Raw genomic sequence first — 27,319 nt, 5'->3', positions numbered from 1 at the left:
ACCAGCTCCCTTCGGAAGGGACCTAATCTACAGGAAGGGAATTCATTCAGTTTCTCAAAGAAGATGGAAAAAAAGGCTGGTTTGCGGTCACGGTTTCTCGGATCTGGACCAAGAAAAGAGGAGAATCGTCAACCATCCCCCTCAATAAAAAGAGGCAATACCCAGGATTACCGTTCCCTGAGAACCAGAGCCAGAAGTCTGAGTGAGGAAACAGATTTTGCACTTCAAAAGTCAAACAGGGCTCAAAATCCAAGGAGGGAGGAGCACTGAAGTGTGTCCAGTTTTCTGCCACAAATTTTATGTTCCATTTTGTTGCGTCACCCTTTTGAAAATTAAAAACCTTGGGCTAAAGCAACATTTTTGTGGGATTTTTTTATTTTCACGGTTCAATGTTATAAAATTCTGTGAAGTACCTAAAAGATTAAGGTGCTCACTACATCTCGAAATAAATTCCTTCAGTGATATAGTTTCCAAAATGAGGTTAATTCCACTGTTAAGGCATGCCAGGGGCTCTGCAAACACAACATGGCTGAAATAGATATTGGACACCAATTTTGTGCTCTAACAGTCAAATGGTGTTTTTTTCCACTCCGATCCCTGCCATGTGTACAAACAGTAATTTTCTACCACATATGGGGCATCTGTATACTGAGGAGAAATTGCACAACAAATTGTATGATCCATTTTCTTCTGTTACCCTTGTGAAAATGAAAAAATATGGGGCTAAAGCAAAATTTTTGTTGGAAAAATTTTCATTTTTTCCTTCCACAAGGTTTTAATTTCTGCGAAGCAGTTAAAGAGTTAATAAAATTCTTAGAATCATAGAATGGTAGAGTTGGAAGGGTCCTTCTGGGTCATCTGGTCCAACCCCCTGCTCAAAGCAGGATTCACTAAATCATCCCAGACAGATGTCTGTCCAGCCTCTGTTTGAAGACTTCTATGGAAGGAGAACTAACCAACTCTCGTGGCAGCCTGTTCCACTCATTGATCACCCTGTCAAAAAGTTTTTTCTAACATCTAATCTGTGTCTCCCATTCAGTTTCATCCCATTGCTTCTAGTCATTCCTTGTGCAAATGAGAATAAAGATGATTCTTCCACAATGTGACAGCCCTTGAGATATTTGTAGACAGCTATTAAGTCTCCTCAGTCTTCTTTTCTGCAAGCCAAACATTCTCAAATCCTGTAACTGTTTCTCATAGGACATGGCTTGCACACAGCCGCCATTCTGGTCGCTCTTCTCTGAACTTGTCCGAGTTTGTTGATGTCTTTTTTAAAATGTGGTACCCAAAACTAGACACAGTATTCCAGATGAGGTCTGACCAAAGTAGTAGTAGAGGGCAATAATGATTTCATGGGATCTAGACTGTATGCTTCTGTTAGTACATCCCAGAATTGCATTTGCCTTTTTGCTGCATCACACTATTGACTCAAGTTCAGTTTATGATCTATTAGTATACCCAAGTCTTTTTTACATGTGCTGTTGCTTAGCCCTATTCTTCCCATTCTGTATATGTTTTTTTCATTTTTATTGCCCAGATGTAGTACTTTGCATTTCTCCCTGTTAAAAACCATTCTGTTAGTTGCTGCCCACTGCTCCAGTTTATTTATATAATTTTTGAATCCTCTCTCTTCTCTAGTATTAGCTATCCCTCCTAGCTTTGTGTAATCAGCAAATTTAATCAGTGTACCCTCAATTCCTTCATCTAAATCATTGATAAAGATGTTGAACAATACAGGACCCAGGACAGAACCCTGTGGTACCCCACTTGAGGCATTCTTCCAACTGGATGTGCAGCCATTTACGACCACCCTTTGAGTCCGGTCACTAAGCCAGTTATGAATCCATCTAACAGTTGCCTTGTCCATTCCATACTTAGTCATTTTTTCAATGAGGATGGTGACAAATGCTTTGCTGAAGTCAAGATATACTATATCTACAGCAGTTCCCTAAACCACCCAGTCAGTGATTCTGTCATAGAATGAAATTAAGTTAGTCTGACATGACTTTTTAGTTACAAACCCATGCTGACGCTCGTTAATCACTTCACTCTTATCCAGGTACTTAAATACATGTTTAATAATTTGTTCAAAGATCTTTCCTGGTATAGAAGTTGGACTCACCGGCCTATAGCTCCCTGGGTCCACCTTCTTCCCCTTTTTGAAGATAGAGCAAATGTTGTTCCTTCTTCAGTCTTCTAGGACTTCTCCTGTTTTCCAAATCTTAGAAAATTATTGGAGGAGTGGTTCAAAAATTTGTTCTGCTATCTCCTTCAGTACTCTAGGGTGTAATTCATCTGGACCTGGAGACTTGAATTAATTTATGTTAGCTAAGTGTTTTCTCACTATCTTTCTGTTTATAGATATCCTGGATTCTTCTATTTAATAGAACAGTGAAGATCAGTTGAGGTTATATTTCCTTTCGGAGAGAAAATAAATGCAAAATAGGAATTTAACAGTTTGGCCTTCTCAACATCCTTTCTTACCATTTCATCATTTTCATCCTGTAAAAATCCTATAGCATCTTTCACTTTTCTTTTACTTTTGACATATCCCCAAAATCCTTTTTTACATTTCTTTTGACGTCTCCTGCAAGCCTTAATTCATTGTCAGTTTTAGCTGATATGCCTTCCTCTTTCGATTTGATAAACATTTCTTTCTTCCTTTTTAGCATGTGTTTAAGCTTTGTGTTCATCCATCCTGGTTTCCTTAAATGCTTCGTATTCTTCCCTCTTTTTGGAATTGTTAATGATTGTCCTTTTAGAATCTCATTTTTCAAGATTTCCCATCCTTCCTGGACATTTTTGTCCTTAAGGATATCCAGCCATTGTATCCCTCCGATTCTCTTTCGGAGTCCCTTAAAATCTGCCTTTCTGAAATTTAACCTTTAAGTCTCAGTCTTCACATGTCTTCCTCCTCTAGTTATCCAAAATTCTAAAATAACATGGTTGCTACCTCCTAGGGTCCCAGCCACTCTAACCTCCTCAACCATTTCCTCCCTGTTTATAAGGATTAGATCCAAGGTACCAGATCCCCATGTTTTGTCCCCTACCTTTTGGAAGATAAAATTGTCAGCAAGAGAGGATAAGAATTTGCTTGACCTGTTAGTTTTGCCTGAGATTCACAACAAATGTCTGGATAGTTGACATCTCCCATGACCACTATGTTATATTTTTTTTGGAGAACTTGGCCATTTGATGCATAAAGAGTTCATCCATATCTTATTATTATTATTATTATTATTATTTATTGTTATAGCGCCATTTATTCCATGGCGCTTTACAAGTGAGGAGGGGTATACATAATAAAAACAAGTACAATAATCTTGAACAATACAAGTCATAACTGGTACAGGAGGAGTGAGGACCCTGCCCGCGAGGGCTCACAATCTACAAGGGATGGGTGAGAATACAGTAGGTGAGGATAGAGCTGATCATGCAGCGGTTGGTTGATCGGTGGTTACTGCAGGTTGTAGGCTTGTCGGAAGAGGTGGGTCTTCAGATTCTTTTTGAAGGTATCTTCAGCTTGAATGTAGTGTAGAGCACTTTGAGTAGTGTAGTTTTTAAAATAGTGTAACTTTTGGGTATTTTCTGTCACAATGGCCCCTCAAAGTCACTTCAAATGTGATGTGGTCCCTTAAAAGTTTGTTTTGCAAATTTGTTGGAAAAATGAGAAATTGCTGATAATTTTAACTAACTTTCTAAGAAAAATTTTTTTTAAAAAATTATGCTGATTTAAAGCAGACATGTGGTAAATGTTATCTATTTTTGTGATATAACTATCTTTAAGGGCACAAAAATTCAAAGTTTGAAAATGGAAATTGTACAAAAAATTTGAAAATGTCGCCAAATTTTCTTAAATAAAGGCAAATTGACCAAAGTTTACCACTAACATGATGTACAATGTGTCCTGTAAAAACAGTCTCAGAATTATTGATATGTCTAAGTATTCCAGAGTTACCACTATATAAAGTGACACTGGTCAGAATTGCAAAATTTGGCTTCAGGAAAGTGAAAACAGGCTTCAGGAAAGTGAAAACAAGCCTGGGAGTGAAGGGGTTAAAATCCATACTAGAATACACCTTTTGGATGCTGCTAACAAATTAATGTTTAAGTATTCAGCAGTATCCATTTTTCAGAAATGCACCAAGGTAAAGTTGGATAAATGTAAGGTGGTTGGTATTGAAAAGCTCAAGAAACCAAATAGGTGAGGAGACCATTTAAGAGAAAACCAACAGAGAATCAAGGAGGATATATACATTACAAACCTGCTCACCATTAGGAATGTATATAAGACTGGATGTTTTCCATCATTATGAATACTTTGCATTTGTATGTACTTTCTAATATATTTATTGGATTTTAATATCCATTACCTGTGATTCGGTCTATGTTCTATTGCATGAGCGTAATCACGTGTCTTAACAGATTATGACATAAGATGCCAAACTGTTCTCTCTCAAACCAAGCAATGATTAGGGACTTTGTCTGAAACACATTTGCTTATTTCATTAGTTATGGCAACCGTGTTCTTTAAAATTTACTAAGTCATTTTACAAGAGGGTCCAACTGCTGGAAATATTTCCCTTTCTAGAATTCATCTTTGGATTACGGCTCTATTCTGCGAGTCTCTGTGCAAAGGAAATCTCAATAGGTGAGCTGACATTGCTCAAAAAATAGAACAGGAAAATTGAATCAGTCATTAATATGTCCCTAACACATTTTTGTTAGTTATTAGATAGATTCACTTCAGAAACCCTGCCAAAAAACTTGAAAATTTGTCAAACTTTTTTCATGATTCCTAATTTGCTGAATATTCTAATAAATTGCGATTTTCAGACTTATCCCTTTAATTTGATGTGTGTACATTGCATACTGAAACAAACAGGCATTAATTTGAACCCCAAGTGTCATTACTAAACCATTGTGAAACCAGTATGGCAATTTTCCTCCCAAAAAAACCTGCATATTACCGAATTTCACATGAAAATTCCACATGGATTTTAAACACAGGTTTCAGCTTTTATCAAACACGGATGAAAGTCAGGTCAAAAACACTTATGAAACATAGGCCTTTTCTGCACAACAGAAAATCATGGGCACCAGAATGAGGCTTTTGGCGACTTTAAATTGGGGATCCTGCTCTAAAACTAATTTACATTGTAATAGTATTTATTTTACACACAAATCCAAACCTAAATTCAGTCAAATTAAGTTTTCCAAATCTGGACAGAATTTATTTAAAATTTCATACAAAAGAGATCTTAATGAAAGGAATATTGTGTACACGAATTCACAAAAACATATAGTAATATTTCTCCACCTGTGCAGATTTCTTGTAAAATATTATTATTAATTATTAAACTACATGTAACATATTTAGCACAAACATTTCTTTAAAAACATTTTTATTTTTTCATTAAATTACCTAGGCATACTGTGCCATGAAAAAGCTCCGAACCCAACGCACATTGTTGCCAATAAGAAATATCTCCCTAACAAAGGAAACCATAAAAATATCAAATTTTAAAATTAAGACAAAAAAGTTAAAAATAATTGCAAATGAAAACCAAATCCCTTTGACAGTGCAGTACCAGATTTCATTAACATCGTTGAAATATAAAAATAGTTTTATATAGATATCCTAAACAACAAAACAGAAAAATAGCATAAAATGTCAATATTCTGCACATTATGTAAAATGGTTTCCAAAACAGTACAGCATTTAAGTAAAATGCAAAAAATATAAAGTTTTATTAATATTTTGTGTTTCCATATAAAGCTGCTTATTCATATCAAGACCCCGAATGGAATAATCCAAGTGAGCGATTAATTAAACCTCTGACAAAGATAAGAGTTCTGTCTGGATTATGTAGTTGGTGTTGGGGCATGCTTCCTCTTTTTTCCCTTACAGGACTTGCAGACACAGCAGATTATGCACGGTGATGCTAAAAGCAGTAAAGGCGATGTCACAATTGCAATGATACCTAGGCCAACAAGGATACCCACAACCTGTAATGAAAAAAAAAAAAGAAAAAACAAATTACATTTGAATTTTAGAGATTCAGCTCACATGAAATGACTTTCTAATTCAGCACAGGAAATGTAAAATTAGTGTCATCGCTTGATTTATCTAGTTAAAATGAAATGCAAAAACATTCTGCAAGTTATTCTGAGATTTTAAAATCAATACACAAATCCTGAAAAATCTATTTAAAAAGGGACATCAGAGCACCATCTTTGGTTATCTTAGATGAGTATAGCACAGGTTCATGAAAAATCAGTCCATTTATTTGAGATATCAGCAAGAATCTCTACACTGTTGAATAGGTCAAGACTATGGGACTGACCGAAACAACCAAGTACTGTGCTCAGCTGTTTCCCATGGTCCCATAGTTGGTCGTAATATAGTTGATGAAACATGTCTAATTGCTGTAACCTTACTACTGAGAACCTGCCCCATCACTAGATTGGGGGCCTAGAGCTCCCCATTTCTCTGTTGCTGCAGAGATCAAGGGTGCACCATGCCACTTTATTCGGAGCCTCTTCATTTGCCTTCTAATTGTGAAAACCTCTTTAAAAGGGTTTTCTCCACGTACAAAAGTTGATTTTAATTAATAGATCTTGGAATAATGACTTCCACAATTAGATGCGTTTAAAGAAATATTTTCCTGTGCTGAGATAATCTTATAAATGTGCCCCTGCTGTGTAATGGCAGTGTCTGACGGTACAGAGACATGGTCTGATCATACCACAGCTTCTGGGCAAGGCGGGTGTGGAAAAACTATACAGACATTACAGCATGGGATCACAGCTGATTCTTTGAAGTAAAACATTGTTTAAAAACAAGCAGAGAAATGTTTTACCTCACAAAAAGAATCAGCTGTGATCCCGTGCTGTCCTGTCTGTATAAGGGCAAAACAGTATTGTCATCGGGTGCCATGCATGATCTTCTTTAACTTGGCAGCAACGGCCTGGCACTAATTATTGCAAAAGAATATATAGCCACAGTAACCGGTTTAATCTATAAAATGTGGTCACTAAGTATAATAGAACTGTTTTTTATATGAATAAATGTAGTTATTTATGTTTGAAGAGAACCAGAAATTTTGACGACTGTTCAGAAATGTGCACATATTGCAACAAATACCTGTGTTCTGTTCCACATAACCGACGCTCTTGAATGTCCAAGTTTGTTCCTACAAGGACCTTTGTCATAATGCCGTAGAAAAATATCATTCTGAAAAATAAGTAATAAGTCTCATAATATGCAAAGCCATAAAATAGGATGATTGGTTTAGTTTAGCAACAAAGAGGAAGAGTCATTATTTTAGATATCAACATCTTTGTTGTCAAAAGACGCTAAACTGAAGCAAGCTTAACAGTGCCTGCATCCTGTACACTGTCTTGGTCTTTTCTCATTCCAATATTTTTTATTAAAGGGAACCCATCACCCCGTTTTTTAAAGATTAGATAAAAATAGTGTGAAATAGGGGCAGAGCTGGGCTTTACATTACTGCCTCTTTGGTGCCTTTACACCCCCGTTAAGCTGCCGAAATACCTTAGTGAAGTGTCCGTTTTGTCCTGTCACTCAAGCTGGTCAGGTCGGATGGGCGTGGTCACAGCGCTGTTTGTCCCCCAGGATCCTGCTCATCATTACGTTGGTGGCGTAGTGGTGTGCGCATGTCCAGCAGATGAATCCACTGCCCAGGAGATGAATAACGGCGCGGTCTTCGCTATTCAGCCGTTTACCGGTGGGCGCGGCCATCTTTCCTGTGGCCGCGCCTGCGCAGATGGAGCGCTCTGCTGCCCGGGCTTCAGGAAAATGGCCGCGGGATTCCGCGCGTGCGCAGATGGAGATCGCGGCGGCCATTTTCCTGAAGCCCCGGGCAGCAGAGCGCTCCATCTGCGCAGGCGCGGCCACAGGAAAGATGGCCGCGCCCACCGGTAAACGGCTGAATAGCGAAGACCGCGCCGTTATTCATCTCCTGGGCAGTGGATTCATCTGCTGGACATGCGCACACCACTACGCCACCAACGTAATGATGAGCAGGATCCTGGGGGACAAACAGCGCTGTGACCACGCCCATCCAACCTGACCAGCTTGAGTGACAGGACAAAACGGACACTTCACTAAGGTATTTCGGCAGCTTAACGGGGGAATAAAGGCAACAAAAAGGCACTAATGTAAAGCCCAGCTCTGCCCCTATTTCACACTATTTTTATCTAATCTTTAAAAAACGGGGTGATAGGTTCCCTTTAAACATTTTGAAATTTTAACATTGCATTTTGTAGAAAATAATAAGCTTCTCAATTAGGGAAGTAGGGGTGGGAAGAGGGAGGGAAGGGAGGAGGAAAAGGATATGGGGAGAGGGAAAGCAAGACAGGTATATGACATAGTATCTACACCTGAAAAAGAAGAGACAGACATACATATGCTTAAAATTAGCCAAACGTCAGTTGCTTGAATTCCATACCTGAAAGAGAAAGAGACATACATATGCCTATTATATTAGCCAAAAGTCAGTTGCTTGTATTTTGTACCTGGGAGAAAAAAAGAATAATTATAGCAGTATGCATTTAATAATGTATAAATATGGACGTCTGCCTAGCCCGGCCACTCCTTTAGATGGCCTCAGACTGACTGGGGGAAAATGTTTGGTTCATTCAAAAGGTTCAAATTCCTCTATCGGAGTTCAGATAAGATGTAGGCGTAGAGGGAGATCCAGAGGAGGCCAGAGGATGTTGTATTCCGGCTGATTGTAGAAAAACATCGCCCTCGTTCGGAGAGGTGATAGAAATAAGGCTTGAAGAATAGTTCACTTTGAGAGTCGACGCCTGTGTCCAAACGTAGGGGATCCCGGCCCGTCTGAGTCTGCTCGTGATGTTGGAAAAAGTTTTCCTTTTCTGTAGAGTCTCTTTCGACAGGTCTTTAAAGAAAACCAAGTGGTTATATGGCAAAGAAAGAAATTCTGATTCCTTTGATATGTTGAGAAGTGCATTTCTTATCCAATTAGGATAGAAGGTGACAATTACATCCCTTGGTACATCCTGGGGAAGAGAGGACGGTCTGCGTATTCTGGAAAATCTGTCTAGAACTTTTCGCTGGTATTGGGAAACAAGTGAGATACCACTGATGTAATGTAATTTTTGAGCTGGAAAGTTTGAACTGACTCTGGGATTCCTCTGATTTTAACGTTATTCTGTCTTTTATAGTTCTCGTAATCGGACAAATTAGTTTTGAGGGTAGGAATATCCTTTTGAATCCTATCCAGTGATTCTAGGGGTAGAGAATAACTTTGAGAGACTTACTTCATTTTTTCTGGAAGGGTTTTTTGATTCAGAAGCATAGCTGGGACCCACAGGGGATTCTGAGTTTGTTAAATCGGCTTCATTAGTCACGGGTAGTAACGTGTCTTTGAAAAGTCTTTTTATAAAAGCTTCAGATGCTATAGAGTTGCTTTGTTTATTATGGTCATGTAATAAGTCCCTGTTCCTATCCCCAATAGCTTCACTTTTCAAAAGGTTCACGGATATTAGGAAGGTTTTGAGCATGTCAATCATGAACCCCTCCGTTGGATGATTGTCCGATGCAGGGATCTCTTCAATAAGTAATAAACCAGGGGAGGACCCACCTATATCCGTGTTTTCAACCTGTGAATGGTTCTCACAAGAAACATCACTCACCGAAGAGTGTGTAGATGGGGTGTAGTCAGATAAGTCAGTTTTAATATAGTCCGATGTGTGTGTATTTAAAAAAATTCTTCTGATCTTATACTATTTAGGCTTTCAATGGATCTATGAGAACTAACTGAGTGATTTGTCTGGTTGCACTAGTCACCTCCACCCCCCCTTTGTCTGAAAGGAAGATTCATATCTTTTGAAGTTGGTGTCAATAAGCTTGCTCATATAGGATTCCCACTCAGGAGTAATTATTGTTTTTTTCCAGATGTCCTGGAAGATTCTCAGAAAGTTGGACTTTTGGTGTTACATCCTGATTGTCTGTAGTGGGGCTGCAGGAAGGACATATGGCAGTAGCATAGTGCATATTAATTTGTGAGGTTGGGACATGAAGTTCTTCTTCCCCAGCACTCTCCTCTGATATGGGCTCCAGGTTATATAGTATGTGGGGAGTCTGGGACTGAGAAGGTCTGCTTACCTTCATTTCCTTCCTATGCTTGGATTTTGCAGGTATGGGGATCTTTACTCTGTCCCCCACAACTTCTCCAGCATGCAGGGGCATCCCTGTCCTCCTGTAAAGCATCGTGTCCCGCTGCCGCCATTTGTTGCTCGCTCTCTCTGCAATCTCCTCCCTCCGGGTAAGTTCCACAGCTGGCTCCCGCGGTCTGTCCGACGTGAGGCCGGCACCACTGCAGCAGCGCGTTACCTTCCTCCGACACTGCTTTGTTTTGTGGCCGGGACTCAGCTGCCGCCTGCATCCTCGGCACATATACCGGAGCATCATGCCTCAGATGCGGCGGCGCAAATGCGGCGGCGCAAATGCTGAGTCATATCCAGGTCTGCATCCCTGGCTCCCGACGCGCTGAATCCCTGCATCACTCCGGCTTCTCTCCACAGCACTGCGGATCTGTTCCTGAGCACCGGCAGGGGTGAGGGCCCTGCCGGTCACGATCTTTTGGGAGTGGCAGTGCTCCCTGCAGCTTCGGCTTGTGCTGGGTGCGGGGAGGGCTTAATAACTGCAGACCTGGTCTAAGTCTTTCCGGGAGTTAGTAGGCCTCCACTGTTCCTCTTCATAGTTTTCTGGCCCAAAAGAAGATCTTTTTGTGTAGATCAGGTCCCTTCTGTTTATGGCTGTTTCTTGGCAGTTATAATGGCTCCAGGGAACCGAATATCCACTTTTAGTAAGCTATAGGCTTTTTTTTTTTTTTTAGGGGAAGTTATGGGAGCTCCTAAGAAGCCGGACTTCTCCCTTTCCCTGGCAAACCACACCCCCCACTGTCCTCCTGGTGTTTTAAGATCAGAAGTATCACCCAGATTGATCATATAGTTTTCCGATAAAATTGTACAACTTAGCATTTTTTTTGCTAGGCACAGAGAGATCTGCCTACCGTTTTAATAGCGTGCGGAGCTTAAAGGGAACCTGTCACCTCCAAAATCGATGGGGAGGTAAGCTCACCGTCATCAGGGGCTTATCTACAGCATTCTGTAATGCTGTAGATAAGCCGCCAATGTTACCTGAAAGAGGAGAAAAAGACGTTAGATTATACTCACCCAGGGGCGGTCCCGCTCCGATGGGCGTCTCAGGTCCGGTACAGCGCCTCCCATCTTCTTTCCATGACGTCCTCTTCCGGTCTTCACGCCGCGGCTCCAGCGCAGGCGTACTTTGTCTGCCCTGTTGAGGGCAGAGGAAAGTACTGCAGTGCGCAGGCCCCCGGAAAGGTCAGAGGCCCGGCGCCTGCGCACTGCAGTACTTTGCTCTGCCCTCAACAGGGCAGACAAAGTACGCCTGCGCCGGAGCCGCGACGTAAAGACCAGAAGAGGACGTCATGGAATGAAGATAGGAGGCGCCGCAGCGGACCTGAGACACCCATTTGACCAGACCACAGCGGGAACGCCCCTGGGTGAGAATAATATAACCTTTTTCTCCTCTTTTTCTCTTCACAGTCATCAGAGGCTTATCTACAGCATTACAGAATGCTGTAGATAAGCCTCTGATGATGGTGAGCTTACCTCACCATCGATTTTGGGGGTGACAGGTCCTAGAGCGGACAACAAATTAATCATAAATTTACCCCAAACAAGTGGCATAATTGTACTCTGAACTAGAGTATATCTAGCAGTGGCCCAAAGCAACTGAAGGATATGCCAAATTCTATACGAAGCACAACTCTTAATGATTTTTACATATCGTACCACAGAGGACAAGTTTTGTACACCGGTCTTGATTAATTGAGGCCTTTACATCCTTTAGCTACCTAAGCACAGAACAAAAGTTAGAGGCGAAAGCCACTGGTGATGCTATTCAATGTCAATACACTAGTTAATTTTCTTCTCTCCTGTTTTACTGTGAAGACTCATGCCTGACTAAAAAATACCTACACTTCAGATCTCTGCACTATAAAAGTAACTTTACAAGTTACTTTACAGCCATTGCTAACCACTACAAAGGTTAAAAGCTAGAAATCAGCAAGCTTTCATTTGTGCGTGCAAATGCAAAATGTTTTTTTTTCCCCGATTCAAAAATAATGAAAAAAATGACATCTGTATATGCCATACCATTAGAGACAGGACATTTCCACATTTGAAATTCCCAACTATCACAATGTCCCCCGAAAGTCCTGGTTTGCCTTACTAGCTGTGCTAGTGAGGGTGGCAACCTGTCAATTGTGATCAACATAATGGATGGTAGCCACTTTTAAAACTTTAACAGTGTCCTCATACAATGCATTAAGGTTGCAGCGGAACTCAGCAGCCATAACCCCACATCCAGCAGAAAACCATTCCTACGGGTCTTATTATTTTGCTGCCAGACCTTGCAGTCACAAGACGGTATTAGTATCATTGCCTGCTTGCTCCCAGTAAAGCATGCTGTTTTGGCCACACTGACTTTTGTCACTCCATTCAAGAAAAATTTGTTATTGGATTCTTCCTTCTTTCAGCACCCATCCCTGGCTTCCAGCACAGGGCAGCCTACCAACAGTGAACCACAGACCAGGCTATAGAGTAAGGTGCATTGAATCCATACTAACGGAACTTTCAAAAATACACTTTACTTGAGCCGGCCTTGGTTGAAGTTTGAGATTTCAGTTAAAGGAAATTATCTAGTTCTTTTTCTTTGTTACCAGTGGAGCACTGCATCTCAGTGTTTCCACCTTAAGTAATAGCGGAGCTGGACCATATTTCTTAGTAAATTATAGAATACTAGAATTGAGCAAAACTAAATCACAGGACCCTGGTCCAGAGTCCACTTCAGAACTCTGGAATACGAACCAGGAGAATATGAACTTACTACTACCCACTGGCATGTTGGCATCTCCCTCTAAATAGTAGGCCCGATACACTCCAGAATATTGGCATTAGAGTGGTAGCTGACAAAGTAACAATGTGGTCACTGGAACAGGAGCCCGTGAATTGTTTTGCAACGCTAAACATGACTATCTTAAAATAAATGTTGGACAGATGGAAATACTATCTCAGGGAGCCTGACCTATTCCCAGAACGGAGCTAAATTTGCATGCACTGTTCTCATTTATTTCTATTGGTTTTCTAAAAACAGCTGGCCAAGCGAGCAATGCAAAGTTCAAAGCAAACGTGATACAACGTTATTATTTCTTAGGGATTATACTTTGTTAAAAACACTCAAGTCAGTAGAGTTCACAGGTGCTTTTCAAAGAGGCGATCTCAAATTCCCAATAATTTTGATCAAGAGGGTGAAATATGCTGCAGCAATTAAGCCCCAACTACCACATAAAACAGCTGCAGCCAATCACTGCCTTCAGCAGTGCATCACTGAGATCAGAGATAGCCCTTGTAGTGCCCACTGCAGGCAATGTTCACACATTGTGTTTTGATGCAATTTTTTTTATGTAAATTTTAAGCTGCTTTTTACCCTACCAGCAAAAGCAATGAGATTTCAGAAATCTCATGTACACACATCACTTTCTTTCTCCTGACTGAATTGGAAAACGGCTGTGTTTTTTAAAACTGCAGCATGTCCCTTCTTTCAGCTTTTATTTACCCATAGAAAGCAATAAGTGCAAAAACGCTGCAAAATCTTATGCCTTGATGCGTTTCTCGCTCTAGAAAATTCAGGAAATTGCATTTTTTTTTTTTTTGGGGGGGGGGCACTAAGGGGGCATGAAGGAAAAAAAAAGCAACATGTGAACATAGCCCAACTCATTTAAGGTTGGTCTTGAAAGGCAGCACTGGCACAGAAGGTAGGTTTTGATGAAGTTTCATATTTAATTACCATATATGCATGGTAGCACAATAGATTTATGGGTGCTACTGCCAAGAACAAATATATCTTAAACTAAAAAAGAAAAACCAGGACTGTCCCAAGAAAGCCAGGACATTGGAGAAGTACATATTTTGCTATTTTTTTTTTTTTTATTGCAGTCAGTGACAAATACCATTAAAAAGGCGTTGGAATAATGGTAATATATTTGTGAAGCCACAAGCATTACGGTAGACTTGGCATTGGCAAAATCACTAATAGACTGCAAAAACTGCTACATATCAGGAAACAAAGCGGCAGAATCTATAGGCTATAAAATGTATTTTTACTACGCACACATCATATGAACAAAAGTATTAGGACACATTATACTTCCAAGAGCTTATGTAAGATCTTCTAAATCCGTAGGCATGAACCCCTTCATTACCTTTGATGTGCATGTATGTTAAAGGTAATGTCCCTGCCTTTGATGTGGGCTCGCACGCCAAGCCCACACTCTAAACAACTGAAGGAGTGGAACCCGTGGATGTTAACCAGGTAAATCCTGCTGACAATCACTGACAGTGGGATTTAACATGCGCCAGCAGACATTCATCCCACTCACTTATTTCTCACTGCAAAATGCAAATAAATTTATATAATTATATATTATTTATACAATGTGATTTTCTGGATTTTATTTTTGATATTCTATCTCAATATTACAATTATCCTACCCTTACAATTATAGACTGTTCATGTGTTTGTCATTGGGCAAACTTACAAAATGAGCAAGGGATCAAATACTTATTTCCTCCACTGTACATAGAATGGAGAGGTCTGTAATTTGTATTGTAGGCACAATTCAACTGTGAGAGACCGAATCTTAAAATAAAAACCAAAAAAATCACATTGTACGATTTTTAAATAATTAAATGGCATTTTATTGTATGAAACAAGTATTTGATAACCTACAGGTGCTTCTCACAAAACTAGAATATCATCAAAATGTTACTTTATTTTAGTTCTTCAATACAAAAAGTGAAACTCATTAATATAGAGTCAATACAAACAGAATGATCTATTTAAAGTGTTTATTTCTGTTAATGTTGATAATTATGGCTTACAGCCATTGAAAACCCAAAAGGTTATTATCTCCGTAAATTAGAATAAATAAAACAAAAAAAAACCTGCAAAGGCTTCCTAAGCATTTAAAAAGGCCCCTTAGTCTGTTTCAGTTGGCTCCACAATCATGGGGAAGACTGCACTTGACAGCTGTCCAGAAGGCAGTCATTGACACACTCCACAAGGAGGGTAAGCCACAAAAGGTCATTGCTAAAGAAGCTGGCTGTTCACAGATTGATGTATCAAAGCATACTGATGGAAAGTTGAGTGGAAGGAAAAACTGTGGTAGAAAAAGGTGCACAAGCAACCGAGATAACCACAGCCTTGACAGGACTGTTAAGAAAAGGCCATTCAAAAATTTGGGGGAGATTCACAAGGAGTGGCCTACTACTGGAGTCATTGCTTCAAGAGCCACCACACACAGACGTATTATCCAGGACACGGGCTACAAGAGTCGCATTCCTTGCGTCAAGCCACTCATGACCAATAGACAATGCCACAAGCATCTTACCTGGGTCAAGGAGAAAAAGAAATGGACTGTTGCTCAGTGGTCCAAGGTGTTTTCAGATGAAAGTAAATTTTGCATTTCATTTGGAAATCAAGGTCCCAGAGTCAGGAGGAAGAGTGGAGAGGCACACAATCCAAGCTGCTTGAGGTCTAGTGTGAAGTTTCCACAATCAGTGATGGTTTGGGGAGCCATGTCATCTGCTAGTATAGGTCCACTGTGTTTTATCAAGACAAAAGTCAGCGCATCCATCTACCAGGAAATTCTAGAGCACTTCATGCTTCCGTCAGTCGACAAGATTTTTGGGGATGGAAATTTCATTCTCCAGCAGGACTTGGCACATGTCCACCCACATTGCCAAAAGTACCAATACCTGGAGAAGAAAAACTCGCCCGATCTTAACCCCATAGCGAATCTATAGCATATTGTCAAGAGGAAGATGAGAGGGGGTATTGCCTTGCTTTAGGGTTTTTGATATGCCAAAGATTTACGAGTCCCGTTTCATCTAACACTTTAAAAAGGGAGTTTACAGGGCATTCTTGGGCACATTGCTAGAGTTGCATTCATCCCAACGAGGGTGTAAGTAGTCATTTAAGTCATCATCTAAAAGAAATGGGACTTCAGGGACAAGGTTCAATAAAACGGAGGCTCAGTTTCAGTGATTCTGAGTATGGCTGTGGCACATATATCGCAACCAAGATATTTTGAACATTGTGGATGGTACAGAAAACATCTACCAGTCTGAATTGACTGAGGATTTAATGCAGAAAGGAATTGATCTGTGCACTAGCACACTCACTCCTCTGGAATGCATAGAGTACAGGGTGATACACATGACCTTTCCACGTTCTATGCGTCAAATATACTCTGTCCTTTAATTGTTTTGTTTTACATATGTGAATACTGCACATCTTTTAGTTTCTTCTCCCAATCCCCCTTTAAAATGTAGTAGCCGCATGACAATGAGAAATGGGGTTGTCCTGGGTGGTGGGAAGCAGAGGACAATGTGCCCTTTCAATTGTAAAGAAGGAGTAAGGCTTTGTGCCCACGTTGCAGATTCATGTGCAAATTTTTCCGCACCGTTTTTGAAAAATCCGCAGGTAAAACGCACTGATAACCAGCGACACAAAACTCACAGCTGGGGGCTGCAACTCTCAGCTGTCAGCTTCAGCAAGGCTAGTTATCAAGAATAGAGGGGTCCTCACGCTTTTTTTTTTTTATTTAAATCATTTCAAAAAACGATGTTGGGTCTCCCCCATTTTTGACAAGCTCACAGCTGGGGGCTGGTATTCTCAGGCTGGTGAGGGGCCATTGATATAGGACCCCCCACCCTAAAAATAGCAGCCCGCAGCTGCCCAGAAAAGGCACATCTTTGCCTGGCTCTTCCCACTTGCCCTGTAGCCTTGGCTAGTGGGGTAATGAGGGGTTAATGTCACCTTGCTATTGTAAGGTGACATTAAGCTGGCTTAGTAATGGAGGTGTCAATAAGACACCTATTCATTACGAATCCTATAGCAGTTAAAGGATTAAATAAACACTAAGATAAAAGTCTTTTAATGAAATAAAACACAGTTTTGCAATCTTTTATTGTTCTGCCATTCCAAGGGAAGCAATTGATCTTCAGTAATAAAAATAAAATAAAAAAGCAAAAGTATACTCCTGATCCATTGTAGTCCAATATAATGAGTGTCCCACAAAGTATCTGGGGGAGATAAAGCTTACAACGGGAGCGCTGCTACTGCGGCCCCTCCCGGCTGTAAGCTACTGGGGAATGAATGAGACGCAGAGGGCACAGGCTCAGTAACTAGTGGTGACGTCACTGAGCCTGCGTTACCTCACAGCCCGACCTGAGGTAACCTCTGGACTGTAGGAAAATGCCAGGGAAGAGGTTACCGCAGGTAAATTATCTATCCATCCATTCTATCTATTCATTCTATCTACAGGAAGTTGTTTTTTTTCCTCTGTGCGCACTCAACTTTATTGGCATGCACACAGAGAAAAAAAAACGCATGAAAAAAATGCACGAAAAATGCACCTAAACCTGTGTTTTTGGCGCAGCTTCTTTCCTGCAAAGATGATCAGGTTTTGCCGCAAAAAAAAAAAAACACAGCAAAAACGCCCTGTGTGAACTTACCCTAAAAAGAAAAAAGGGTATTTGCTCACCTGGGAGGGTTGTGACAGTCAGAAAACCTTTGTCAACTTGTATGAAAAATGACTGCTGCAGATACACCAACTGATAAGGTATCACCTACAAACTTGTAGGTGAAGTGGATGTAAACCGGCTGCCAAGAAACCTTTACAAGATAAGAGGCTAGCTGCAGTTTGGATTTGGTTTTATTTGTCAAGGCAATTCGAGGTAATCATACCTCTTCACAAAGAAACTAGTTAGCCCCTTCAGTGCACACTGTAAAAGAAAAAAATGGGGCAAAAACTATGCTTTTTCCATCATACCACAGAACAAAAAGTGGAATAAAACTAGATGAAAGAGTCAAATGGAAATAAAATTGTATGGCTGAAATGTTCATCTTGTCCTGCAAAATAAAGCTGCCATACAGCTCCATCAGTGGAGAAATTGAAAAAAAAAAAAAAGTTATAGCTCTCAGCATAAAGCGATGCAAAAATAAAATTTTCTATAAAATATAGTTTTTACTGTGTAAAAGCAGCAAAATAAATAATGCTATAAGCTTTGTATCACTGTAATCACACTGACCCAAACAATAAAGCTACCTTATCAATTTTACCACATTAAGAGGATTAAAAAAAAATCCTGAATTTCTGTTTTTTGTTCATTCTGTCTCAAATATCTGAACAGAAAAAAAAATCAAGATAAAAAAAAAAAAAGTCAACTCTTCCCGCAAAAAAAGCCCTCACATGACTTTGCCGGCAGAAATATAGAGAAATTATAGCTCAAAATATGGCATTGAAACATTATTTTTTTATTTCTACAAAAAAAAAAAAAAAAGCGTCTTTTAGTGTGTGACAGCAGCCAAAGAAACGACAAATCTGGCATCACTTTAATCGCACCAACCCAAAGAATAAAGTCATTAATCTCTTGTACCGCATGAGGAACAGGATAAAAAACAAATAAAATGAATTAATCACCTGCTGCTGATTTGTTCATTCTGCCTCCCAAAGATTGAAGTAGAATCGGGTCAAATTTATCCTGCGCTCTACGCTGAGTGCTTACACCGGGATTTCTCTGAAATACGTGATTCATTAGAAGATTCCCTATAATGAGGAAGATGGACGCACTGAGTGCAGTCTGGCCTATGATCCAGCAGTCTGTGTTTTGAAGCATGCATAAAAAGTATGGTCGGCCATAGTTTTGTGCACCTCTGAAAAGAAGCACACCGTTGAACAAAGGCCAGCGTAATTCTGCCTCTCTTACATTGGGGTTTTCATCTAAATCTCTGAAAGTGCTCCGCATAGAGGACCGGATAAATGTGATTCAAAATGTTAACTAAAAATGTTTCCAACAAAAGTTTTCAATTCAATCCACAAAAAAAAGAAAAAAAAAGGAATTCCCACTCAGGTCCGTCATCTGTTGTGGTGCGCCTTCCCTTCTGATCTTTGCACTGTCTCAAAAGTAGTTTTCGACCAATTATGGGGAACTGATGTACTCAGGAGAAATTGCACTGTTTTTCTCCTATTACCTCTTAAAAATAAACTTGGGGTCAAAACAACATTTTAGTGGGAAAAAGGTAATATTTAATTTACTCAGCCCAATGTTATACAAATGTGTCAATCGCCTGAGGGCTAAAAATACTACTCCTCTAGATTAATTCCTTGAGAGGTGTAGTTTCCAAAATGGGGTCACTTGTGGGGGTTTCTGTTGTATTGGCATGTCAGGGGCTCTTCAAATGTGACACTGTGTCTGCAACCTATTCTAGCCAAGATCTTGATCATTCCCTTCCGAGCCCTGCACCCAAGCAGTAATTTTCCACCACATATGGGGTATCTGGGTACTCAGAAAAAAATTGAACAACAAATTTTGGTGTCCATTTTTTTTTTCTTGCTATCCTTGTGAAAATACATTTTTGGTCTAAAGTTACATTTTTGTCAGAAAAAGAAAAACTTTCTCATTTTTTTCTTCCACATTTCTTTAGGTCCTGTGAAGCACCTGAATGATTAACAAACTTCTTGAATGTGGTTTTCAGCAGTTCGAGGGGTGCAGTTTTTAAAATGGTGTCACTTGAGTATTTTCTGTCATATAGGCCCCTAAAAGTCACTTCAAATGTGGTGTGGTCCCTTACAAAATAGGCTTTGTAAGTTTTGTTGGAAAAATAAGAAAATTGTAGAAATGTGGCAACTTCTTTACTATTTTGTGTGCCATAACTCATAGGTTTAAGGGCACAAAAATTAAATGTTTGAATTGTGAAATTTTTGCCAAGTTTCCTATATTTACAGAAATAAACGCACGTTATACAAATGCTTCCCACTAAATTAGAATATCATCATAAAGTTAAAGAAGCAACCTTGGCTTCCATAACACCTCAGCAGTGCCACATGCTGATCGCCTCCATGCCACGCCGCATTGATACAGTACTTGATGCAAAAGGATCCACAACAAAGTATTGAGTGCATTTACTTAACATTTCTGTAGGCCAATATTTTGGATTTTAACCCCTTCAAGACCTTGCCCTTTTTCGGTTTTGCGTTTTCATTTTACGCTCCCCTCCTTTCCAGAGCCATAACTTATTTTTCCATAAATTCGGCCATGTGAGGGCTTATTTTTTGCGGGATAAGTTGTACTTTTGAACAACATCATTGGTTTTAGCATGTCGTGTACTAGAAACCGGGAAAAAAAAATTCCAAGTGCGATGAAGTTGCAAAAAAAGTGCCATCCCACACTTGATTTTTGTTTGGCTTTTTTGCTAGGTTCACTAAATGCTAAAACTGACCTGCCATTATGATTCTCCAGGTCACTACGAGTTCAGAGACACCAAACATGTATAGAAAAAATGCAGATAAACCGGCACTAGGCACACGTGGGACACTCCACACTGCCTTTAGAACAGGATTTCGTTGCGGGTTAACTGAAGTGTGCATACAGTAATCCAACGGCGGTGCTCCACTGAAACAACGTGTGTGAGCAATTCAATAAATAAGAAGAAAAGTGGCACTCACCAGGAAATTGCTGTGCAAAAACTCGTCCTTTATTACAGTTTCACCACATGACGAACTTTACAAGGAGAGGCGGTTGGTACGTAGGAGGGTGCGGGGAGTGGAGGTAGGACTACGGCCGTTTCGCGCTCGTGCGCTTCAACGGGTCCAGGTCCTGGACCCGTTGAAGCGCACGAGCGCGAAACGGCCGTAGTCCTACCTCCACTCCCCGCACCCTCCTACGTACCAACCGCCTCTCCTTGTAAAGTTCGTCATGTGGTGAAACTGTAATAAAGGACGAGTTTTTGCACAGCAATTTCCTGGTGAGTGCCACTTTTCTTCTTATTTACCAAACATGTATAGGCTACGGTATGTTTTATCTAGGTGGTAAAAGAAAAAAATCTACACTTTGCTAAAAAAAAAAAAAAAAAAAAAAAAAATATTGTTCAATTTTCAGATACTCGTAGCGTCTCCATTTTTCGTGATCTGGGGTCAGGTGAGGGCTTACTTTTTGCGTGCCGAGCTGACGTTTTTAATGCTACCATTTTGCATTTTGGTGCAGAAACGTTCTTTTGATCGCCCGTTATTACATTTTAATGATATGTCATGGCGACCCAAAAAAACGTAATTCTGGGGTTTCACATTTTTTTCTCGCTACGCCGTTTAGCGATCAGGTTAATCCTTTTTTTTTATTGATAGATCGGTCGATACCATATATGTGTAGGTTTAATTTTTTTGTTGTGTTATTTTGAATAGGGCGAAAGGGGGGTGATTTAAACTTATTTTTTTCATACTTTTTAAAACTTTTTTTTTTTTTTTTTTCCATGCTTCAATAGCCTCCACGGGAGGCTAGAAGCTGCACAACTCGATTGGCTCTGCCACATAGGAGTGATCGTCAGATTGCCCCTATGTAGTAGATTTACTGCATGGCTATGAGCGCCGAAACCAGGGTGGCGCTCATAGCAATCCAGCATCAACAACCATAGAGGTCTCAAGAAGACCTCAGGTTGTCATGCCGACGCATTGCTGACCCCCGATGATGTGATATGGGTTGGTGATGCGCTCATTTCCAGCCGGATGCGGTAGTTGAATGCCGATGTCAGCATTTGACAGCGGCATTTAACTAGTTAATAGCGGCGGGTGAATCGCTATTGCGGGCACATGTCAGCTGTTCAAGACAGCCAACATGCCCCAGCTTTGATGCAGGCTCACCGCCGGAGCCCACATCAAAGCAGGGGATCCGAACTCCGCTGTACTAGTACGGCGGAGGTCATGAAGGGGTTCAAATCATTTTTTCAAGCTGGTGTTATAAAGTATGCTAATTTACTGAGATGACATTTGGATTTTCATTGGCTGTAAGCCATAATCATCAACATTAATTGAAATAAACACTTGAAATAGATGACTCTGTAGAATAGGACTTTCACTTTTTGTATTGAAGAACTGAAATATTAACTTTTTGGTGATATTCTAATTTACAGTAGTGAGAAGCACTTGTATTTAACAAATTTTACCCCAATCATTGAGTACAATATGTCACGAAATAAATCAATCACTAGGATATGTTGATGCATTCCAGAGTTATCACCTCAGAAAGGGACACTGGTCAGAATTGGAAAAATTGGCCTGTCACGAAGGTGAAAACAGGCTCTGGAGCAAAAAGGTTAAAAGGCTCTTTAACCCGTTTAACCCATGGGTGGTTTGCATGTTAATGACCGGGCCAATTTTTACAATTCTGACCACTGTCCCTTTATGAGGTTATAACTCTAGAACGCTTCAATGGATCCTGATGATTCTGACATCTCGTGACATATTGTACTTCATGATAATGGTAAAATTTCTTTGATATTACCTGCGATTATTTGTGAAAAAAAACGGAAATTTGGCGAAAATTTCGCAATTTTCCAACTTTGAATTTTTATGCCCTTAAATCAGAGATGTCAGAGATATCTCACACAAAATACTACATAAGTAACATTTCCCACATGTCTACATTACATCAGCACAATTTTGGAACCAAAATTTTTTTTTCTTCGGGAGTTAAGGGTTAAAAGTTGACCAGCAATTTCTCATTTTTACAACACCATTTTTTTTCTAGAGGGACCACATCACATTTGAAGTCACTTTGAGGGGTTTATACGATAGAAAATAACCAAGTGTGACACCATTCTAAAAACGGCACCCGTCAAGGTGCGCAAACAACACTCAGGAGGTTTATTAACGCTTCAGGTGTTTCACAGGAATTTTTTGGAATGTTTAAAAAAAAAAAAAAAAAAAAACATTTAACTTTTTTTTCCCCAAAAAATTAATTCAGCTCCAATTTGTTTCATTTTACCAAGGGTAACAGGAGAAAAAGGACCCCAAAAGTTGTAAGATTTGTCCTGAGTACGCTGATACCCCATAGGTGGGGGTAAACCACTGTTTGGGCGCATGGCAGAGCTCGGAAGGGAAGGAGCGCCGTTTGACTTTTCAATGCAAAATTGACTGGAATTGAGATAGGACGCCATGTCGCTTTTGGAGAGCGCCTGATGTGCCTAAACATTGAGCCCCCCACAAGTGACACCATTTTGGAAACCAGACCTCCTAAGGAACTTATCTAGATGTGCGGTGAGCACTTTAACCCACAGAGTGCTTCACAGAAATTTATAATGCAAAGCCGTAAAAATTAAAAATTATATTTTTTCACAAAAATGATATTTCACCCCCAATTTTTTATTTTCCCAAGAGTAACAGAAGAAATTGGACCCCAAAAGTTCTTGTGCAATTTGTCCCGAGTATGCGGATACCCCATATGTGGGGGTAAACCACTGTTTGGGCGCATGGCAGTGTTCGGAAGGGAAGGAGCGCCATTTGACTTTTCAATGCAAAATTGACTGGAATGGAGATGGGACGCCATGTCGCGTTTGGAGAGCCCCTGATGTGCCTAAACATTGAAACCCCCCACGAGTTACACCATTTTGGAAAGAAGACCCCCTAAGGAACTTATCTAGATGTGTTGTGAGAAATTTGAACCTCCAAATGTTTCACTATAGTTGATAACGCAGAGCCGTGAAACTAAAAATTCTTTTTTTTTTCCCACAAAAATTATTTTTTAGCCCCCAGTTTTGTATTTTCCCCCAAGGGTAACAGGGGAAATTGGACAACAAAAGTTGTTGTCCAATTTGTCCTGAGTACGCTGATACCCCATATGTTGGGGTAAACCCCTGTTTGGGCGCACAGGAGAGCTCAGAAGGGAAGGAGCACTGTTTTACTTTTTCAACAATGAATTGGCTGGAATTGAGATCGGACGCCATGTCGCGTTTGGAGAGCCCCTGATGTGCCTAAACAGTGGAAACCCCCCAATTCTAACTGAAACCCTCACTCAAACACACCCCTAACCCTAATCCCAACCGTAAATGTAATCCAAACCCTAACTTTAGCCCCAACCCTAACCGGAAAATGGAAATAAATATATATTTTTTAATTTTATTATTTTTCCCTAAGGGCGTGATGAAGGGGGGGGTTTGATTTACTTTTATAGTGTTTTTTTTTTTTTTTTTTTTTTTTTTAAGGCAGCTGTCACACTAAAAGACGCTTTTTATTGCAAAAAATAGTTTTTGCATCTCCACATTTTGAGAGCTATAATTTTTCCATATTTTGGTCCACAGAATCATGTGATGTCTTGTTTTTTGCAGGACGAGTTGACGTTTTTATTGGTATCATTTTGGGGCACGTGACATTTTTTGATCGCTTTTTATTCCGATTTTTATGAGGCAGAATGACCAAAAACCAGCTATTCATGAATTTCTTTTGGGGGGGCATTTATACCGTTCCACGTCTGGTAAAATTGATAAAGCAGTTTTATTCTTCGGGTCAGAACGATTACAGCGATACCTCATTTATATCATTTTTTTATGTTTTGGCGTTTTTATACGATAAAAACTATTTTATAGAAAAAAAATATTTTTGCATCGCTTTATTCTGAGGACTATACCTTTTTTGTTTTTTCGCTGATTCTGTATGGCGGCTCGTTTTTCGCGGGACAAGATGACGTTTTTAGCGGTACCATGGTTATTTATATCAGTCTTTTTGATCGCGTCTTATTCCACTTTTTGTTTGGCGGTATGTTAAAGCGTTGTTTTTTGCCTTTTTTACGGTGTTCAATGAAGGGGTTAACTAGTGGACAGTTTTATAGATCGGGTCGTTACGGACGCGGCAATACTAAATATGTGTACTTTTATTTTATTTAGATAAAGAAATGTATTTACTGGAACAATCTTATTATTTTTTTATTTATTTATTTTTTTTACACATGTTAATATTTTTTTAAAACTTTTTTACATTGCCCCGGGGGGAGGGGGGGGACATCACAGTATAGTGACAGATTGCTGATCTGACACTTTGCAATGCACTGTGTCAGATTAGCGATCTGACAGGTAGTGCAGGGAGGGTTCTTGATGCCTGCTCTTAGCAGGCGCGTGAAAGCCACCTCCCTGCAGGACTCGGAAGGAGCCCTGCGGCCATTTTTAATCCGGGGCCTGCAGGGAGGAGATGCTCGGTACAACGCGATCACATCATGATTCAAGATACTTCGGTTTTAATGATGTAATTTTTATTCATGTAATTTTTATTCATTTGTTGCAATATTAGTGAAAAAAATTAAAGAAAAATATCAAATGTCATTTTTTCACTTTATGATCATAGAGGAACAAAATAAAATGTACATTGCGTTCCTCTTTCTTTAGAAATTATTTTTGTATATGAAACAGTTTTCAATGGGTCCAGGGATATAAATCGCGATTTTGACTAGCTGCATCTCTCTACTTTTTTCCTTCACCAATTGTGCCCCCCATAAGGACCATATAAAGCGCCTGAGGGGCATTTTCACATATTAATACATTTGTTTTTCTTTTTATTGCCAATTTCCCCTGTAGATAGAGCTCATATTTATTAGCCCCAGTTACAATGGAAATACAACCTCTTGGCTGCACTGGGTCTCCTACGAACAGCAGTTTCTCCTCTCTTCCTACACAGTGATCACACAGTCCAGCGCGCAAAATAGAGTTGCTTACCATCCATAAATTCAAGAACAGTCCATAGAAACAGGGAGCTTTTTTGCCTTTCCGTGAAAAAATTCAACGCGTTTTTATTTTTTTAAAAATATATTTTTAGCTTTATAAAAAGATTATTTTGACTGTAAATATCATCAGCTAAAATGTTTTCATATAAGAATTGTGGGATTTAGATATAAAATCACTTAAAATTATGGTTTTCCAGTATGTACATAAAAAATAGTTAGTCTGCGATTTTTTGATAAGCTCCAGAAAAACAAAAGTCAAGTTGGCAACTCTGGGGGAAAAAAAGCCAGCGCTTCTTAATCTGTATGCACAAGCTCTAGTCCGACATTGCATATATAACAATCCAGTAAGCAAAAATGGTAAAAACCCATGTTTGCCTTTTGTGTGAGAAATCTGGCTGTGAGACAAGACAGCTCCCCACCCCCACAGCTGTACAAACTCCTGCAAGCTGCTTACTCTGCACTGACAATTTAGAATGTCAGTGCAAAATAATGTGTGGCCCATCCAGATGTTTGTGGCCTATGGGTGCTGCAAAAGTAGTTTATACAAAGCATTACATATGTGACTTATGTACTCCTGGATTCCATTCCTTTAGTCTGAAAAATATGTTTTCATTATTATTGTGCTTTACATGTAAAAGGTTACTTAACTCCTCTTATAGTGGCAATTAAACCTTGTCATTTTTAAGATTTCCTAATTAATGATGAATGAATGTGTTCAGATAAGGAGTTATCAGAGCAAGCTTGTGAGCCAACAGTGTCTTCGGCGTGCTTGAAAAATATGTTGAGTCCCCGTGCCTGCATATTTCGCTGCTGTTCAACAGTCGCAACACATGCAGGGATTGCCTAACAAACAGGAAACCCCTGCATATTAGGCAAGAGAGGAGGAATTTCGGCCAGTCCATCAGTGGATAGCGTAAAAAAGTTGTTTTATTGAAGATCTAGTGAGAATGCTATGAAGTCTCCCATAAACAAACCACAGAAAAAGGGGATTCCTCTTGGTAACATGAATAGACAAAAGCAGTGTAGGCATGGAGGAGAATATACAGCCCTTCTGTCCAGAGTAACCGAAAATCCGGACATGGGATAACCTCACCTTTTTGGACACAATGGTATACGTTGAGGGGGACAGATTATTTAGTGATCTCTTTACAAAGACAACGGATACAAATTCCTTGCTTCATTATGACAGTTTTCATCCAAAATACACAATACATTCATTACCTAAAAACCAACTACAACAAATTGAGAGAATAGTGTCTGATCCTGTCAAAAAGGAAAGACGCATAAAAATAAGGTTAAAAAATTATAGGATGGAGGATATCCCAATAGAGTGTTGGATTGATCACTGAGAGACACTGTACACAATTATCATCCAACTGTTAAACCCAAAAGAGATAGAATCCCACATATAGCACTCATAGTAGAACTACTAGCTGTTTCCAGCCAGCTAATGCTCGGCTCGCTCATTGCTATCTAATTAACGCTGCTAGTGATTAAAGTAAATAATGACAACATTCAATAGCGCTTACGCAGGTGGTAAATTAACTTAAAATGAAGTTAATAATAATAATCATTAAAAATCTGAATAATAATACATTTTATTCGCAGTGTAAAATCAAAAACAATCTGGATT

The 27,319-nt window shown here is 39.7% G+C and overlaps 1 protein-coding gene across 2 annotated transcripts in view; it reads right to left on the bottom strand.

Annotated features, from left to right (window-relative positions):
* Positions 1-4,838: 4,838 nt before the first annotated feature.
* Positions 4,839-27,319, bottom strand: part of RNF144B (ring finger protein 144B) — a 153,783-nt gene continuing 131,302 nt past the window's right edge. Inside the window, exons 7-8 of one of the 2 annotated variants that reach the window (XM_077269952.1) lie at positions 7,148-7,237; positions 4,839-6,009 (exon numbers count right to left, since the gene is read on the bottom strand). In XM_077269952.1, the coding sequence (XP_077126067.1) occupies positions 5,866-6,009; positions 7,148-7,237 (234 nt within the window). In that variant the 3' untranslated portion in view covers positions 4,839-5,865. The remainder of the gene's footprint in view (positions 6,010-7,147; positions 7,238-27,319) is intronic. The other variant, XM_077269953.1, reaches the window with a different exon arrangement.

The sequence above is a fragment of the Ranitomeya variabilis genome, chromosome 6 (assembly GCF_051348905.1).
Source record: "Ranitomeya variabilis isolate aRanVar5 chromosome 6, aRanVar5.hap1, whole genome shotgun sequence".
In the NCBI taxonomy this organism is placed as follows: domain Eukaryota; kingdom Metazoa; phylum Chordata; class Amphibia; order Anura; family Dendrobatidae; genus Ranitomeya; species Ranitomeya variabilis.
Note: the sequence above shows the minus strand (reverse complement) of the source record. Positions and strands in the feature narration are given on the sequence as shown.